Raw genomic sequence first — 17,951 nt, 5'->3', positions numbered from 1 at the left:
TGGGCATCTGGGTGAGGAGGCTATGGAACATGGGGAGAAGGGTAGATGGTTATACAATGGATGCAGCAGGGGCCTGTGCTCTTGTTGGCTTTACTTCAGCACCAACAGATGCTTTGCTGCTCCATTAATCTCAGCATTGTCCCCTGCCTCCACTCTTCTTCCTGGTCTCTACCACTGAATGCCTACATGCATTAAGCTGTGCCCATCCAGTTGGTAGGACTGTATGAGCTTGGAAAACATGTCCTAATGTGTGGGTTTTTTGCCTTTTAATCTGTGATAACCTTAGGGACAGAGATGATAGGGGGAGTGTAGAAATATTCTATGCTCTACAATTCTGGGGGGACTGCATTGTCATCTGTGCTGCTGAGTTCGCCATGCTGGCCAAACAGGAAACAAAATTAAAAAGTTCCTGGGGCTTTTCCTGTGTACCTGGCTAGTGCGTTGGAGTTCAAAGTGCTGTCCAGCGTGGTCACAATGGAACAATCTGGGATAGTGCCCAGAGGCCAATACAACTTGACCAAGCCAAGCTGATTTTAGCCCTGCTCCCCTTGCTGGGGAAGAGTACAGAAGTCAATTTTCAGAGCCCTTTAGGTTGACAGAACAGGGTTCGTTGTGTGGATGTAGACATTTTTTAAATTGATCTAACATGGCTAAATTTGATGCTCTAGTGTAGAACAGGTTGGGGGGGGGGGTTTCCTTAAAAGAGAATGTACCCTGGATGTAAAACAGTTCTGGGTATAACCCTGTAGACTCCCTGCTACTAGTCTGGAACTGATATAAATGTAGACAGCCTATACAACTTAGTACAGCACTTTGAATGCTGAAGGAAAAAACCTGAAAAGGAAACAGGCTTAAGCTTTATGCTGCTTTAAACACGTAGATCCTGCACTAAAGTTTCTCAGACTCAAGCAATAGTCCTAGCACCACTGAGCAGAAATACCCTTCTCATCTAACTGAACCTGAGGTGATTTATGAGAGGAGTTGATATTTCTATTCATATCCCACCCTTAGTGAGGAAAAGCAGTAGATCTGAATTAAGTTAAGATTGCCTGTGGCCTAAAGCAAAACTTGAAGTGATTAGACTTAATGTAGGCAAATGGACTTGGTTGAAGCGCTCCTTAGCATAGACCTCTGTACAATACCTAGCACAATAGCGCCCTGATCTAGGGACTCCAGCTGCTGCTATAATATTGATCAAGTCTAGCCAAGGCCCCCTGGCTGCTGCAAATTGACAGTCCTCAAGGGTGAAGCTGTACAACAGGCCTGCACAACTCATAAAGCAGCAAGGGCCAGATTACTCTAAAGAAAACAGCTGAGGGTCAAACCCCACCCAGCCTCCCTGAAACACCCCCCCCCACCCCATGGAAACAACACCCCCAGCACTGCCCAGCCCCCTGAAACACCCCCCTGCCCCACAGAAACAAACCCTCCTTCCCTCATGCCACCCTGCCAAAACAGCAGTATTGAACCTTGGTACTATGTTACAGTGGGCCCCTCAGGTAGTATAATTAAAGGTAAAAGAAAACTCTTTTTGCTAGAAGTAGAATAAGATCTTCTCCCCCACTTTGTAATCAATTGCCCTGTTCAGTGAATGAGGAAAGTGTGGAAGGCAGGCACCTCCAGACAGCTGCAACCCTGGGAGAGGGGATGGGAGCCAGACCAGATCAGTGGAACAGGTCAGCCACTGACTCACCACTCGCCTCTTGAGCCACTGGCTCACCTGCCCGCCCGCTCACCTCAGCACTCTTTTTTTCCCCCCCGGCTCACCTACTCAGCCCCCCAGCTCACCCCCCCACCACTGCCTGCCTGCTTGTCTCCTCAGACCCCCCCTATGCCACTGCCCACCCGCCTCCTCAGCCCCCATCCCTCACCTGCTGCTTGCCTACTCACCCCACACAGGCCACACAGTGAGCCCTGCTCTACAACAAGCCCTGGAAGAGATGCAGCATATCTTCAATAGAGCTTTGCCAGGCATAGGTGCTGCCACAGCCCCTAACTTGAAGTGGTTTCCATCACATAGGGGATTTACTGTTTGGTTCACGGTCTCACCACCAGAAAAATTGTTCTAGCACCCCTGTCCTCTGGTGGTTTCTGACAGCACCTGTTTACATATAAAACAGTCCAGGATCAGAAGGCATTTAATTATTTTTTGCTTCTAAATATTATTGCACAGGTTAAGTCACTCTACAAAAGCCATCCTTACTATTAAAGTACAGCAGTTTATAAAATAGTACAGTGTGTGTGGACCTTTGAATGTTATAAAGAGAAAAGGTCATTAAGAGGCTAGTGTGTAAATGAAAGATTTGGCACCTGTAAAATCTCAGTAGTTTCTTATCTGGAGTGATTAATACCATACTTTCAAGTGTAAATGAAAAACACCTGTTTTATTAAAAATCAAATATGGTTAATTGTCTTCAGGCTGAAAGGTAAGAAGTGGCACAAGCTGGTACATTTAATGCTAGCACCAGTAGCTTTCACCCACCCATTTGTGCATCCACCTGCCTGGGTCACTGCTCTGAAAATAATAGGGTTTAACAACTGCTGTCAGACAGCTCCAAACATAGGTGTCCCACTGCTGAGGACAGGATAAAACAAGCCTTGGTAGAAACAGGCATCCATAACAGTGACTACACTTGGATGAAAGTGGCATCAAATCTTATTGACAAGGCACTAGCCTTTGTCCACCACCATAGCCTTGCCTTCCCACACCATAGCAGTTGGAGCAGCAGCCTTTAGGGGATTTTTCTACCTTTTTTCAGAAGCTCCTAAATCACTTAGTCACAAATTGTACACTTTCACATCACAGCTGTTCTCTATGTTCAATGGATTTGGAGACACACCTGCTACCCCTGAGAGAGCAGCAGGTCTGAACAGACTCTAAAACTGATCAAAACAGAGACAGCCTTCTGTATTTTATACTTGAAGATATGCTAAGGAGCACAGAAATTTGAGACATGGGTTTTTGAAGTCAGTGTCTGATCTATAGTCCTAAGTAAAATGGAATGGGGAGGTCTCTGCACACTGGCTAGCACATACACAAAAGTCTGTATGAGTAAAGTTTCTCTTCAGTACATACAAAGTCATGGAAGCAAAAGGCACAAGCAAGGTCTATCTTCATCCAACACTCCCGTATTATTTCTTGAAATACCACACTTCATTGTGCCTATTGAAGAGCTTGAAGGGACTGTCATAGCCAGCAGTATAATAGAAGTCTTCATGGAATGACTGACCCACATTCTTTAGGATTCTGGCCAGTGCCTGGGCTTCCTCAGCATACTTCTCTGGAGAGGCAAACCCACCAAAGGACCTGGGGGAGGACAATGGAGAGGGGCTCTGGTTTGTAACACTGGCTTTGTTGGAGTTTTAACAACACAAACCTTGCAGTTAGAGATGAGCCCAAACCAACCTTCCCAATCCAAATACCCCAAGCTTTAGAGCGGGATGATCCAAATTCTGAAATGGATTTGGCTCCTAGTAGCCCAAACCAGAACTCCAGAGCCACACCGTAGGCAGATCTGAAACCAGACCTGAAGCTGAATTTCATGGAGGGGCTTCATCTTTAAAATAGGCTGAACCAGTAGCCTGGGTCCAGACACTCCCAAACTATGAGGTGTTTGAGATCTGGCTTCATGTTCTGTTGTTAAGGCCCATGTGTAACTACTGTCAGGGATTCAACCAGCATGTGATGGTGTGATCAGGCACATCTGTGTGTATATATAATTGCCCCAGCTGACGCTTTGCAGAGAGTTGCCTGGACACACAATGCTAGCTGTTTATTGGACCAACTTCTGTTGGTGAAAGAGACAAGCTTTTGAGCATCACAAATGAAGGGAGTTAGGAACGTGGTGCTCTCTCGTGGGTTTCTCTTTCCCAGACATGGTATTGAACAGCAAAGGGTGAAACTGCAGACATCAGCCCCCTCTTCATGCTTTAATCCATCTCCTCTCCCAAAGACGAGACAGGAGGGTGCTACCTGACAAAGATGGCCTCTCCCTTCCGCTCCTCAATGAAGACATCTGGGTCTGTGGGCTGTGGTGGGGAGTCTTGATGCTCGAATGGCACAAAGAATGAGACCTTGAAGTCTGTGCAACCAGATTTCACCAGGCACGTCACTGGCACAGTCATCTCAATCTTCATCTCTGGAAGAATGAGAATAAGAAAGGTCCTGTCTCATACCAGCCACAAGCAGAGGTGGAGGGTGAATGCTATGGTGGGACCTGCAGCCACCGGGGGCAATGTCAAAGAGGGGCTTCAATACTCAGGGCAAATGCAGCAGTGTTCCTGCAGCACCACCTCCCCAGTGCAGCAGGGACTATTCCTGCCACAAGCCCTTTCACCAGATTTGACTCAAGGATTCATACTGCTGCTCAGCCCCATGGTATATGAGTACCCATCATGATGCTCTCACCCATCTGTGCTTCTCCTTACTGCCTGTGAATGCTTCCCTGGTAAGCATCTCCATTTCCTCCATGCAGCCCCTGCCTGATCCTCCCCACCTCCCATCCCACACACCCCTGGAGGGACAGAGACTCCCTGTCTCTTCCTTCTCTTCTCCCCCATTCTGAAGTTCCCATTCCTCCCCCACCAGGCATAGGGCAGCTCACCCTGGATGAGGGGTAACAGCCCCAAAGGACACCCCTTTACAGACAAGAAAAATATTGATGCATTAACTCATCCAGACCAGGAAAGCATCTCTGACATTTCTAGTGTACTTCCCATCCCGCAGAGCTGCCCAAACCTTTGCTGTTCCCAGCTCAGTCTCCTTTGTGCCTGCCCACAATTAGAGAGCTGGATCCAGGGGTTTCCCAATGACTGTTCCAAATCTGGGTGACTTCATACCTTTCTCATTCTTCCCCTGAATGTAGTAGAAGAGCTTCCAGAAGCCCTGGCGCAATGCCTCCTTTTGCGTCTCTCCTTGAATTACTGTGCTAGCCCATTTGGCCATCTCGTAGTGACGCAGCTCGTAATCTTGCACCTGAAACCGATATAAGGTTACAAGGCTTCGTGAATGTGTGGCTTTTATTTTCAGGTCAGTGAAATGTCCCTATCAGCCCCCACCTTCCTGCCAAATCACCTCCCTGGGAGTGTGCCCCTCGCAGGCCCATCTCAGCAGCCACACACTCCCACATCCTTTTCCCCAACAAGTCTCATGCCCCTAACAAGGTACCCACCAGTTGCCAAACCATCCCAGCCCTCCCACCCCCTATTGTATTTGCTCCAGCCCAATCCCCCCTCCCCACCCAAGCACTCTCTTGCCTATGTGAGCTGCATTTACACTGGAGGATTTGCCAGGACATCTGCACCCATTAACACTTTCTAGTATAGGCAAGACCAAAGACATTTGGCCACTGTCCTTTAGTTCAGGGCAGCTTCCTTCTTGCATGGCTTCTTCGCTGACAGAACTAATTGGTTTATATCTGCAAGGATCTACCCATCATGAACAATACCCCTCAGCTTCTGATATAGAGATCTCCCCAGCAACTAGCATTTACCGCGATCTCTGCTGAGCTCCACCTGGGTGACTGCAGCTCCAGCGACAAAAATGTCTGTTTGAAGGACTTGATCATCTCTCTTGAGCTGAAAGGCAGAAAACAGTTCATTGGCACTGAGTATCCCACAGGGATCAAGATTTCTTGCCTAAACTCAGGCTTCTAGAGTTGGTTTTCTCAGGCCTGCACAAAATCTCTAGCCTTTTAGTAATGCCACTAGAATGAGCACTTCCACCAAGAGTGAAGAAGGGACAGAGAGATCATAGAATCATAGAAGATTAGAGTTGGAAGAGACCTCAGGAGGTCATCTAGTCCAATCCCCTGCTCAAAGCAGGACCAACACCAACTAAATCATCCCAGCCAGGGCTTTGTCAAGCCGGGCCTTAAAAACCTTTAAGGATGGAGATTCCACCACCTCCTTAGGTAACCCATTCCAGTGCTTCACCACCCTCCTAGTGAAGTAGTTTTTCCTAATATCCAGTCTAGACCTCCCCCACTGCAACTTGAGACCATTGCTCCTTGTTCTGTCATCTGCCACCACTGAGAACAGCCGAGCTCCATCCTCTTTGGAACCCCCCTTTAGGTAGTTGAAGGTTGCTATCAAATCCCCCCTCACTCTTCTTTTCTGCAGACTAAATAAGTTCAGTTCCCTCAGCCTCTCCTCATTAGTCATGTGCCCCAGCCCCCTGATCATTTTCGTTGCCCTCCGTTGCCCTCTCTCCAATTTGTCCATATCCTTTCTGTAGTGGGGAGGCCCAAAACTGGATGCAATACTCCAGATGTGGCCTCACCAGTGCCGAATAGAGTCGAATAATCACTCCCCTCAATCTGCTGGCAATGCTTCTACTAGTGAAGCCCAATATGCCATTAGCCTTCTTGGCAACAAGGGCACACTGTTGGCTCATATCCAGCTTCTTGTCCACAGTAATCCCAAAGTCCTTTTCTGCAGAACTGCCGCTTAGCCAGTCAGTCCCCAGCCTGTAGCAGTGAATGGGATTCTGCACTTGTCCTTGTTGAACCCCATCAGATTTCTTGTAGCCCAATCCTCCAATTTGTCTAGGTCACTCTGGACCCTATCCCTACCCTCCAGCATATCTACCTCTCCCCCCCAGTTTAGTGTCATCTCTGAATTTGCTGAGAGTGCAATCCATCCCATCATCCAGATCATTAATGAAGATGTTGAACAAAACTAGCCACGGGACCGACCCCTGGGGCACTCCACTTGATACCGGTTGCCAACTAGACATTGAGCAGTTGATCACTACCTGTTGAGCCCAACAATCTAGCCTGCTTTCTATCCACCTTATAGTCCATTCATCCAATCCATACTATTTTAACTTGCTGGCAAGAATACTGTGGAAGACCATATCAAAAGCTTTGCTAAAGTCAAGAAATATCATGTCCACTGCTTTCCCCATATCCACAAAGCCAGTTTTCTCCTCATAGAAGGCAATCAGCTTGGTCAGGCATGACTTGCCCTTGGTGAATCCATTTTGACTGTTCCTGATCACCTTCCTCTCCTCCAGGTGCTTCAAAATGGATTCCTTGAGGACCTGCTCTATGATTTTTCCAAGGACTGAGGTGAGGCTGACCGGTCTGTAGTTCCCTGGATTCTCCTTCTTCCCTTTTTTAAAGATGGGCACTATATTTGCCTTTTTCCAATCGTCTGGGACCTCCCCCAGTCACCATGAGTTTTCAAAAATAATGGCCAATGGCTCTGCAATCACATCAGCCAACTCCTTCAGCACCCTCAGATGCATTGCATCCGGCCCCATGGACTTGTGCATGTCCAGCTTTTCTAAATAGTCCTTAATCTGTTCTTTGACCACTGAGGACTGCTCATCTCCTCCCCATACTGTGCTGCAGCAGTCTGGGAGCTGACCTCGTCTGTGAAGACCAAGGCAAAAAAACCCCAAAAAACACAACAGAGTACTTCAGCTTTTTCCACATCGTCTGTCACTAGGTTGCCTCCCCCTTTCAGTAAGAGTCCCACACTTTCCCTGATCACCTTCTTGCTTCTAACATACCAGTAGAAACCCTTCTGGTTACCCTTCACATCCCTTGCTAGCTGCAACTCCAATTGTGCTTTGGCCTTCCTGATTACACCCGAGCATGCTCGAACAATATTTTTATACTGCTCCCTAGTCATCTGTCCAAGTTTCCACTTCTTGTAAGCTTCTTGTGTTTAAGCTCACCAAAGATTTCTGTTAAGCCAAGCTGATTGCCTGCCATATTTGCTATTCTTTCTACACATCAGGATGGTTTGTTCCCGAGTCCTCAATAAGGTTTCTTTAAAATACAACCAGCTCTCCTGGACTCCTTTCCCCCTCATATTAGCCTCCCAGTTCCCTGAGGGAGTCAAAGTCTGCTTTTCTGAAGTCCAGCATCCGTATTCTACTGCTCTCCTTTCTTCCTTTTGTCAGGAACCTAAACTTGACCAGCTCATGATCACTGCTGCCCAGGTTGCTACCCACTTCTACTTCCCCAACGAATTCTTGCCTGTTTGTGAGCAGCAGGTCAAGAGGAGCACAGCCCTTAGTTGGTTCCTCCAGCACTTGCACCAGGAAGTTGTCCCCAACACACTCCAAAAACTTCCTGAATTGTCTGTGCACTGCTGTCTTGGTCTCCCAGATGACATCAGGGTGATTGAAGTCCCCCACGAAAACCAGGGCATGTGATCTGGAAACTTCTGTTAGTTGTCCAAAGACAGCCTCATCTACCTCATCCTCCTGATCTGGTGGTCTATAGCAGACACCTACCATGACATCACCCTTGTTGCTCTCGCCTCTGAACTTAACCCAAAGACTCTCAAACAGGTTTTTCTCCAGTTTCATACTGGAGCTCTGAGCAATCATACTGCTCTCTTACATACAGTAACTCCTCACTTAACGTTGTAGTTATGTTCCTGAAAAATGCAACTGTAAGTGAAACGATGTTAAACGAATCCAATTTTCCCATGTAAATGCGGGGGGTTAGGTTCCAAGGAAATTTTTGGGGGGCAGACAAAAGGTATTATATACTGTACAGTACTGTACTGTGGTGGGGAGGTGCCCCTGGCTTACCCATGGGGCTCAGAGCTGGGGGTGCAGGGTCTGGGAGGGAGTTAGGGTGCAGCAGGGCGCTCAGGGTGAGCTGTGGGGTCTGGGAGGGAGTTAGGGTGCGGGAGGGCGTTCAGGGTGAGGGTGCGGGAGGAGGCTCAGGGCTGGGGCAGGCAGGAGGTGCAGAGCACTTACCTGGGACTGCTCCTGTTTGGTGCAGGGGGTGTGCGGGTGGCTCTGCGCAGCGCAGCACTACCCCCATGGCCGCAATTCTGGAGCTGTCCCCCCTCCCCCGCAGGCAGGGCCACCTGGAACGCAGGGACTTTATTGGCTGCAGGACCCTGGGCTAAGGGGGCCCTGGGACCCTGGCCTGCAGCTCTAAAGCCCCTTTTGGAATGTGGCCCTGTGAGCACGGGTCGGAGGACACAGGAGGAGCAGGAGCAGCCAGCGGCAGAAGAGAAACGGCACTTTCCCCTTCCCCTTCTCTCCCTGCAGTCCCTAAAGCCCCTGCGTTCCGGGTGGCCCTGCCTGCCGGCCCTGCCTGCTGGGGGCAGGGGGGGGCAGCTTCCCCGCTCGCTCGCTTGCTCCCTCCCTCCCAGAAAGTACTAAGCACTGCCAAACAACTGTTTGGCGGTGGGGGAAGCACGGGGAGGGAGGAAGGGAGGGGAAGGAGGCGAAGAGAAACTTGTGCAATGCTCCCTTGTAAAGTCAGCCAAACAAGGTTATAAGAGAGCATTGCACAACTTTAAACAAGTATGTTCCCTAATGGAGAAGCAATGTAACTTCGAAACAACGATAAGCGGGAGGACAGTAAGTGAGGAGTTACTGCACAGTACAACTCCTCCACCTTTTTTCCCCTCGCCTGAGGGGTGCTGTCCATTTAGGCCACAAAAAGGATGACTTTCCCTGAAATCTGGGAATGTCCCAGGTTTTTACAGCTAGCCTGTTGGGTTACCCCACTGTGTTTTGTCCGTGTCTTTGAAATCCTTTCAGCCCAGAAGGAACTATTGGGCAGCTGAACCTGCAACTCTGACATCAGGCGGGGTAGCTGCATTGGTGCCTTAGGGACTACCCCGTGCATATTGCTTTCCTCATTGGTGAAACTAAGGTGGCTGCCCTCAGAAAAGCCACATATTGAGTAAGATCCACTTGGAGCCAGAAATTCTCGCAAGTGGCAAATCTCCAAGTATTTCAGTTACTCATCATCATCATGGCAAATCCCCAGGGGATGTGGCCCCCTTGCAAATTGAGCACCACTTGAATTGATCTCTGGCAAGGTGCTTAAGGCGATGTAACTGTATAGTTAGTGTATGTGCATCACTAGCAATCTTATTGTGCCAACAAAGTTTTGGGCGCCCATGTGATCACCTGCTGTGTCGCATCGTTCTTCAGTAAACATGCTTTGGAATGAATTGATCTACCATTCTAATAATACCTCTGTACCAAGAAAGATCCAAAACCAAACCCATGGTGGTGGAGGCAGTTGCTGCATTCAGCTTAGAATATCCTAATTTCTGATCTTGTCCTGCCACTTGATACGAAGCAGTTGATGGAACCATCAAAAATCAAAAACACCATTCTGGAGTTCTTCAGCCTTCCTCAGTGCCCATGTTTCACTTCTGTACAGCAGAGTTGGCGTAAGCGTGGTTCTATAGAATGGCACCTTCATAGCAAGCGTGATGTCAAGACATCGCCAGGGAGACTGCTGAAGAGCGTGAAACATGGCAGCAGATGTCACAGCTTTAAAACATTCCCGACACTGTTGATAATGTTACCCAAATATTTGACAGTCGCCACCTGCTTGATGTCTGGTCCGGGATAGGTTAATGCAGGGGTCCCCAACATGGTGCCCGCGGGTGCCATGGTGCCCGCCGGGGTGTCTAAGTGCGCCCGCCTACTGGACGGCGGACAAGCATCCATGGAAATGCTGCTGAGAAGCAGCAGCATCCAGAGGCGTCGCTGATGAAATGCTGCCGATTTTCAGTGGCATTTCGGTGGCGACGCCTCTGGATGACGCTGCTTCTCAGCGGTGACGCCTATTGACGTTGCCGCTTGTCGACGGCATTTCGGCGGATGCTCGTCCGCTGCCATAGTCCTCCGTGGCTTGTCATCTGGCCCCCACCAGACAAAAAAGATTGGGGACCACTGGGTTAATGGTTGTACTCTGGAGCTAGAGGCTGCTCGATGGTAATGGCCAGGAATTTAGTTTTATCTGGATTAATAACCACACCAATGCACACTGCCTCTGGCCTGACCAGATCGGCCATCAGCTGCTGCGGCCCACCAAACTTAGCCAGCAAGGCAAGGCCATCAGTGTACCATATCAGTTCAGCTACTGCTTGCTGGCAAATGCAGACTCAGCTCTCTCCACATTCCTGCCAACTATCAAAACCTGCCCATGTGTGAGCCACACCCATTGAGGGGTGGGGTGCTACACAAGCATGCCTCCATGACCCTCCCCTCCCCCCATAATTCTCTTTTCCTATTCGCCCCACCCAAACCAGCCCTTCTTTGGGAAAGTGTTCCAGCTGTCCATTCACTTTGAAAGCCCAAAGGGGAGAGCTCCCACATTCCATCATCATACTGGTTCATTAAAAGTAAGGCATTTTCCTCCCACCTGATCTATAATATTAAAAAGATGATGCCTGTCAAGAGGAAACCTCTGCCTTTTCAACCTCTCATTGCAGGCAAGGTCTGGAGACAAAACATTAGACCATCTGGGAGTGAGGTTTATGTTCTAGATCACAAGAAATCAAGAGGTGTGAAGTCCACACTATAGTGTTGCAAATTCTTGTGTTTTTCTTAAACCTCCGGCTCCTGGAATCATGTGAGAATCTCAACAATATTTTAAAGGGAATTTCTAGCCCTCATGAAGGCAGAGAAAAAGCTTGAAAACATGAACTCTGGAAGTCTCAAAAAAACAGAAAAAGTCAGAGTTGAAGGCCAGAAGGGACCATCAGATCATGTAGTCTGACCTCCTGTACATCACAGGCCACCACCATCACTCAGCACCCACACACCAAACCCAACTGAAATGAGACCAAAAGTATTACAGCCCACAAGAGACCAGAATATTATGTGCGACAGGCGGAGAACAGGAGGGACCCAGATGCACCAGTGCCCAAGGCCCTGGCAATGGCAGAGAAATGATTAAGTGAGCTACACCCAGATTAATCCTGGCAAGTGACCCACACCCACACACTGTAGTGTAAGACAAAACTCTCCACCCTCCCTGCCTGGATCACTGCCAATCTAACCGGAGGGAAAATTTTTTCCCCACCCCACATATGCCTAGACCCTGAGCATGTGAGCAAGAACTAGCCAGCCAAGCACCAGAGAGAGAATTTTCAGTGCTACCTCAGAGCCCTGGCCTCCCCATCCAGTGTCCCATCTCCAGCCAGGGCAATCTCTGATGCTTCAGAGGAAGGAGACCAAAACAAAAACCCAGAATACTTTGGGGTGGAGGTAGTGGAACCCCATCCTGACCCCTGCTCGTGGCTATCTGAAGCCCTGAAACATGAGCTTTTGGGAACAAAGAAAAACAACTCTTTTTAAAAAAAGATCTCATGATTTTTAAGAGGCTTGCTCATAATTTGAATGCTTTGCATTGGCAATACCACACTACACCATAGTCTACAGAGCTCTGCCCTCTGATAGAGTAAATTCCCCAGAAAGGAACACATTGGTGGAAACTAAGACAAATAACGTGCCAATTAGGCAATCAGCTTGATTCTCAGAGACTCAAACCAATACAGTAGAACCTCAGAGTCACGAACACCAGAGTTACAAACTGATTGGTCAACCACACAACTCATTTGGAACCAGAAGCGTATTCAATCAGGCAGCAGCACAGATCAAAAGAAAAAAATAAAATAAAATAAAATAAAAAAAGCAAAATATGGTACATTACTGTGTTAAACATAAGCTACTAAACAAACTAAAGGGAAAATTAAAAAAAAAAGAAGATTTTAGAAGGTAAGGAAACTTTCTGTGCTTGTTTCATTTAAATTAAGAAGGTTAAAGCTTTGTTCAGAATTACAAACAACCTCCATTCCTGAGGTGTTCGTAACTCTGAGGCAGGGCCGGCTCTAGGTTTTTTGCCGCCCCAAGCAAAAAAAATGTTGGCTGCCCCCGTCCCAGCCCTGGGCTCCTCGCCTGACCCCCCTGCTCCCCCAGCCCTGGGCTCTTCCCCCCCACCCACGCCCTCTGCCACCCCAGCTTTAGGCTCCCTCATTCCCCCCCACCATTGCCACACACACACACCTCCTGCTGCCCCAGCCCTGGGCTGTCTCCCCCCCGACCTGCACTCTCCTTCCACCGCAGCCCTGGGTCACTGGTAACTCGCTCCCACGGCAGGTCATTCAGCAGGAATTTTGGATGTGCACAGAACACAGACAGGATTGGTTCCCATATGGTTACAGAACTGCAGTAAAGTGGAACAATTTTCAGCTTGTGTGATTGGAGGATATCTGGATGCATATTATAAGACTGTCCTACATAAATGAAGAAAAGTTGAGGTGCCTTTATTATTCTTTTGTTCCTCTCTTTCTTTCTATGGGGAATTTGCCAATGCAATATCACTGTCTTCCTTTTAAACAAACAAACAAACAAACAATGACTGTTGAAAATACCAATTCCAGACCGAATAACCACTGGGAAGCATTTCTTGCTCAATTTTATCCTACTTTTTCTACAGCAAGTTACAGTGGATCAGTATATTTGATTTGGGGGAAATGAAGTAACAGCTGCCCAAACTGAGCTTGAGCACTCCTGAATTTTGAGGTGTTCAAATCTGGAAGGCAGGTGCTGGGGGGGGCGGGGGAGAGGGCTGTGGCTCGGCGGGGGAGCACGGCAGCATATATGCAGCAGTGTGTCTGGCGCTGCGTGGAGCCAGACACGCTGGTCTGAGTGGCCCGGTAAGGGGGCAGGAGGGTTGGATGGGGCGGAGGTTTGGGGGGGCAGTCAGGGGCAGGGAGAAGGGGGGGTTAGATGGGCCAGGGGTTGGGGGGGGGGGACAGTCAGGGGACAGGCAGCGGTTGGATAGGCATGGGAGTCCTGGGAGTTTGTCAGGGGACAGGTAGGGGGTGGGGGTCCTGGAGGGAAGTTGCGGGGGGGTCTCAGGAGGGGGCAGTTGGGGACAAGGAGAAGGGAGGCTTAGATAGGGGGTGGGATCCTGGGGGGGCAGTTAGGGGCAGGGGTCCCGGGAGGGGGTGATCAGGGGACAGGGAGCAGGAGGGGTTGGATGGATTGGGGTTTCTGTGGGGGGCAGTCGGAGGGAGTAGATGGGGGCTACCCTCCCTCCCCGCCTGTGGAGTGTCCTATTTTTTGAATGTTAAAATGTGATATCCCTACCACAGTGCAGCTCTCTATTCACTGCAGGCTGCAGAGTGAGGTCTCAGCTTCCTCACTCCCTCCCCCTTTCCTGTTGGTAGCGGCCAAGGGAATGCTGGGAAATGTAGTTCTTTCCCTGCTCCAGGGCTGGCTCTATAGGCAGCGAGCTAACCAAGGAACTACAGCTCCCAGGGCCCCCTGTGGGTTCTCAGCTCTCATGCTGGATCCCTGCGGCCCCTGCAAATGGGCTGCCCCAAGCACGTGCTTGCTTTGCTGGTGCCTAGAGCCGTCCCTGCTCTGAGGTTCTACTGTACATTGTGCTGCTGACTGATAGTCGTATATTTCAGATGAGACAAAGTACTGAGGACCTGGATCATTCCTAGTCAGTAAAGAACCCATAAGTAGTTATTTATTAGAATCTTTTATATCATGCCTTATAGTATTTTACATAGTAGATTATAATCTTTTACATGGCACTTTGCAAATATAAATAAGACCAGTCTATTGTCTCAAAGATCATGGGCACTTTTGCAAGAATTGGAACTATAACCCCTTTGACCTAGTCAATTTCTCTCTTGATTAATTTTTCATCCCTAAATTTCCCCTCTAGCTTTAAACAGAGATGGCATTTATTTATACTTCTTGTCCTAAAATGTTCTGTAGCATTGCTGTGTGCTGATAATCAGCTGCTATGTCCCACCTCAGAGGTGGCTGCACTGAGCCCACATAATTTGTATATTAGTTTGTAAAGCCCTCTGGGATCCTTCAGGGTGAAAGATGCTGTAGAAAAGTAAATTATTCATATTGATTTCACATATTACCCTTCAAATAAGCAGTGTACAGAGCACTCAAACATTTAAAAGCTTCTACTAAATTAAGAGCAGCTGCTTTAAGCAGTCACAACAGAGCAGGCATCAGAAAGCCACACCACAAGACACTGATGCCAGTAAATCTCAAGATGCATCTGTAAACTCCTGTGACTTAGTTGCAGGGAACACCAGGCACAATATCTACACCCTGGCAGCAAACAGATGCAGTGGGATCATCGCAGTTCTGCAGGCAGGCTGCTTATCAAAGGGGCCATTCAAGAAGATCCAACTGTAATACACATACACACTCCTATGGCACAATAAATGATACACAGGTTACCAAGGCATAAGAAAAGAGTGACAGATTCCAAAGATATGTGTCAAAAGCAGATATCAGCTCAGGGTCAGACTTGACAGTGTATTTGGGAGTTTAACCCTTGTCTATTCCTGATTTGCTGGCAGTGACGCTGTATCTGCCATCTCTCCCCTTTCTCTAGGTTTCAGCACTGCTTTTCTCACTGCTCTTTGATGAAAAGCACTTAGTCATTTCTGATTACTTAAGGAAATTCTCTTGCATGCTGCCACTTCTCTTGGACACTGGAGTAGAAAGTGTCTCTCTCCCTAGCACTGACTTCACCATCCCTCCCGCTCCCAAAACTCATCACATGGTCTAACATTCTGGCCAATGCTGTTAATTCCTGAATATAAGTGGAACCTTTGTGTGCTATTTACAGTAAACATTGCTTATGAAATGCAAAGAACAGAGCATGACTAAGCATAATGATATTCTTTTGTCCTGTAGCCCAGTGTATGTTCCCACATGCATCAATAGCCCCGGCATTTACAGACAGTTCTCCAAATGGGAACAATAGTACCAGCATTTATAGTTAGTTGCAACTTTACAATTAGATCTACAGTAAACTTTAGCTGGGTTTCCCTCTGTTACTGATTTATATGACTTACACTTTGCCCATTAGACCGGAGATTAAAAACTTTTTTCTTCTCTTGAGGATTCCACTTCTTCTCCAGCTTTAAGGCAAGTCTACCCCATCTACATACTCCATCCCGCTGCTGCTATATCACATGGGCTGGCTGTTCTCTCTCAGCACTCACTGTGGGGTCAGGGAGAGAAGAAAAACACTGGAGACTGTCTCGGAGGGTTTCTTACAGCAACAGTGGGGAGGGAGAGCAGCCTGGCCATGCCATTCAACAGGCACCTGCTGTTAGAAAGTGGATGAAAAATTGGACAAGACACTTACATTTTGAAGTCTACGTCCTATTGTCCTTCTCCCCCTCTAGCTGTTACGTTCCCGTTCCTTTCTCCAATGCTATGTACACTCTCCCAATGCTGTGTTTCAGCGTTTATTCTGTGTTGTATCGGCAAACTCCACCCCACTCCTACTGGTGGGAACCACTGTTATGAAAAACATAACATTCTCGTCATGCTCTCCCCTATTGCTCTCATTGGTTGTCTCCAACACCCACTCCAAATAACCCCACCTCTTGCTCACATACTTCAGCATGCCTGGTATGGGGTCTGACTCATTAGTTTCAAGGCCATAGGTCAAATCTAGCTCTTGTGTAACTTCCATTGACTTGGCTGTGCCCACTTATGTGAATTTGGCTCTATGTTTTCTAAAGACAAAGACAGAATTATATACAAATAACTTTTCCTTGTAACGGATTTGACTAAAGCACGATAGTAAGATAGACTCCTGTGTATACTGCAGTACATTTCCAAACACTTCTTGTCCATCTTTCATGGATGTGGCAGCTGAATTTAGAGACACAAAGTGGGAGAAGAAAGATCTTTTATTGGATCAACTTCTGTTGGTGACAGAGACGAGCTTTTGAGCTTACACAGAGTTCTTCTTCAGGTCTGGGAAATGTAATGTCACAGCCAAAGAGGAGGTGGAAGAATTATTTAGCATAAGTAGTTAACCTATTTCAAGGGACGTTCAAGGTGAAGTGGCCCATTAACACCTCTCCAATCACAGGGGGGGAAATTGGGGGTGTGGAGGGACAGTTTAAGAGGGTTATAGATTGTTGTAATGAACCATAATTCCAATGTTTCAGTCTATGATTTTCAGTATCTAGCAAGTTATGAATTGCAGTTGAAATTTGTAAGTAATTCCCCCCCCATGATGTCGGTCTATTTTTAAACTAGACTTTGAAACTAATTGACTGCCTTAGCCCTCAGCTGGCTTGTGTAAGGGGTTACCATAAAGCTGTTATGAGATCCTGTTGAAGCTGTTCTACACATACATCTAAACTAGAGCCTTATGTAACAAAATCTGTCTCAAGATATCCCTGGAGTATTTGGTTCTGGGTGTGATTCATATCCCAGGTTTGATCTGAATTTTGCAAATAACTCCTATCTTTGTAGTGGTCTAAGCAAAACCCCTAGAGCTGAACATGCCTGAGCTTTGTGGTGAAATCCAAATCTGGATCTGATTTTTGCAGCTTGGACCCATCTCTACTGTTTTCCAGCCACCTTTGGAAGCTCTGGCAAAAGCGTCTGTTGCCTGCTGAGAATTCTACTGTGAAATTCAGGGACAAATTCCCACATTGGAAGGAGTGAAACATCAGATTGAGATGGCACAGTTCTCCCTACTATGACAACCCTGGGGTAGCGTTTCTTTTTTATAAACTCCTGATTATGAAGGTTTATTAATAAGCCTATTAAAACGTGCTAAGGTTAGAAACTTGGGGCTAAATTCTCTCTAGGTATAATGCCATTATTTCAATGACATTACATCAGCAGAGAATTTGGACCTCGGTGTGTGATGCGGATAGGAACTTAGGTGGAGAGCAGGAAAAGGAAAAACAATTAGGGATAAACGTAGCTTTGGAAAAAAAAAAAAAAGCTGATGGCCAACAGCCAGGTTCCTAAAGGGCAAACATTCGGAGCCTAAACTCCCACCCAACCACACATTCCTCATCACAAGTGTTCTCTCTGGCTGGCAGCATCAGTAGAGAAGCTAATGACTGACTGGGCCTGGAGAATGAACTCCCTTCTTAGCTTTAGGGACGGTCCTCCAGATCTAGTCTGAAGCACATTGGCAGGGCATTTGGGGAATTGGGGAATGCTCTAGCTGCTGCACACACTTTGCCTGTTCAGTGGTTAAATGGAGCACTTGGAAATAGAGAACAGAGGGCTGTCGGCCTTTCGAGGTGGGTAAAAGCAGCATCAGTACTGAAAGCTGTTCCACAAATAATACTAAGTCCTTGTAACTAGCTTCTGGGTTGCGTAAGGATGGTGGAGGCAGGTGCATCATGCACTC

General features: G+C 47.7%; 1 protein-coding gene across 3 annotated transcripts; it reads right to left on the bottom strand.

Moving 5' to 3' along the window:
- Positions 1 to 2,120: 2,120 nt before the first annotated feature.
- Positions 2,121 to 16,192, bottom strand: LOC117881519 (heme-binding protein 2-like). 3 transcript variants are annotated; one of them, XM_034778881.1, is made up of 6 exons: positions 15,927 to 16,192; positions 15,631 to 15,779; positions 5,493 to 5,577; positions 4,840 to 4,975; positions 3,974 to 4,139; positions 2,121 to 3,307 (listed from the first exon to the last, which is right to left on the bottom strand). In XM_034778881.1, the coding sequence occupies exons 2-6, from the start codon at positions 15,639 to 15,641 to the stop codon at positions 3,133 to 3,135; spliced, it is 573 nt and encodes a 190-aa protein (XP_034634772.1). In that variant the 5' UTR covers positions 15,642 to 15,779; positions 15,927 to 16,192; the 3' UTR covers positions 2,121 to 3,132. The 3 variants fall into 3 exon arrangements, with proteins under 3 accessions (XP_034634772.1, XP_034634774.1, XP_034634775.1); XM_034778883.1 differs by lacking the exon at positions 15,631 to 15,779 and having other exon boundaries at positions 15,927 to 16,127; XM_034778884.1 differs by lacking the exons at positions 15,631 to 15,779; positions 15,927 to 16,192 and adding an exon at positions 8,723 to 9,064.
- Positions 16,193 to 17,951: the final 1,759 nt, after the last annotated feature.

The sequence above is a fragment of the Trachemys scripta genome, chromosome 8 (assembly GCF_013100865.1).
Source record: "Trachemys scripta elegans isolate TJP31775 chromosome 8, CAS_Tse_1.0, whole genome shotgun sequence".
Taxonomy (NCBI): Eukaryota; Metazoa; Chordata; order Testudines; family Emydidae; genus Trachemys; species Trachemys scripta.
This window is presented reverse-complemented; position numbering and strand designations above follow the sequence as displayed.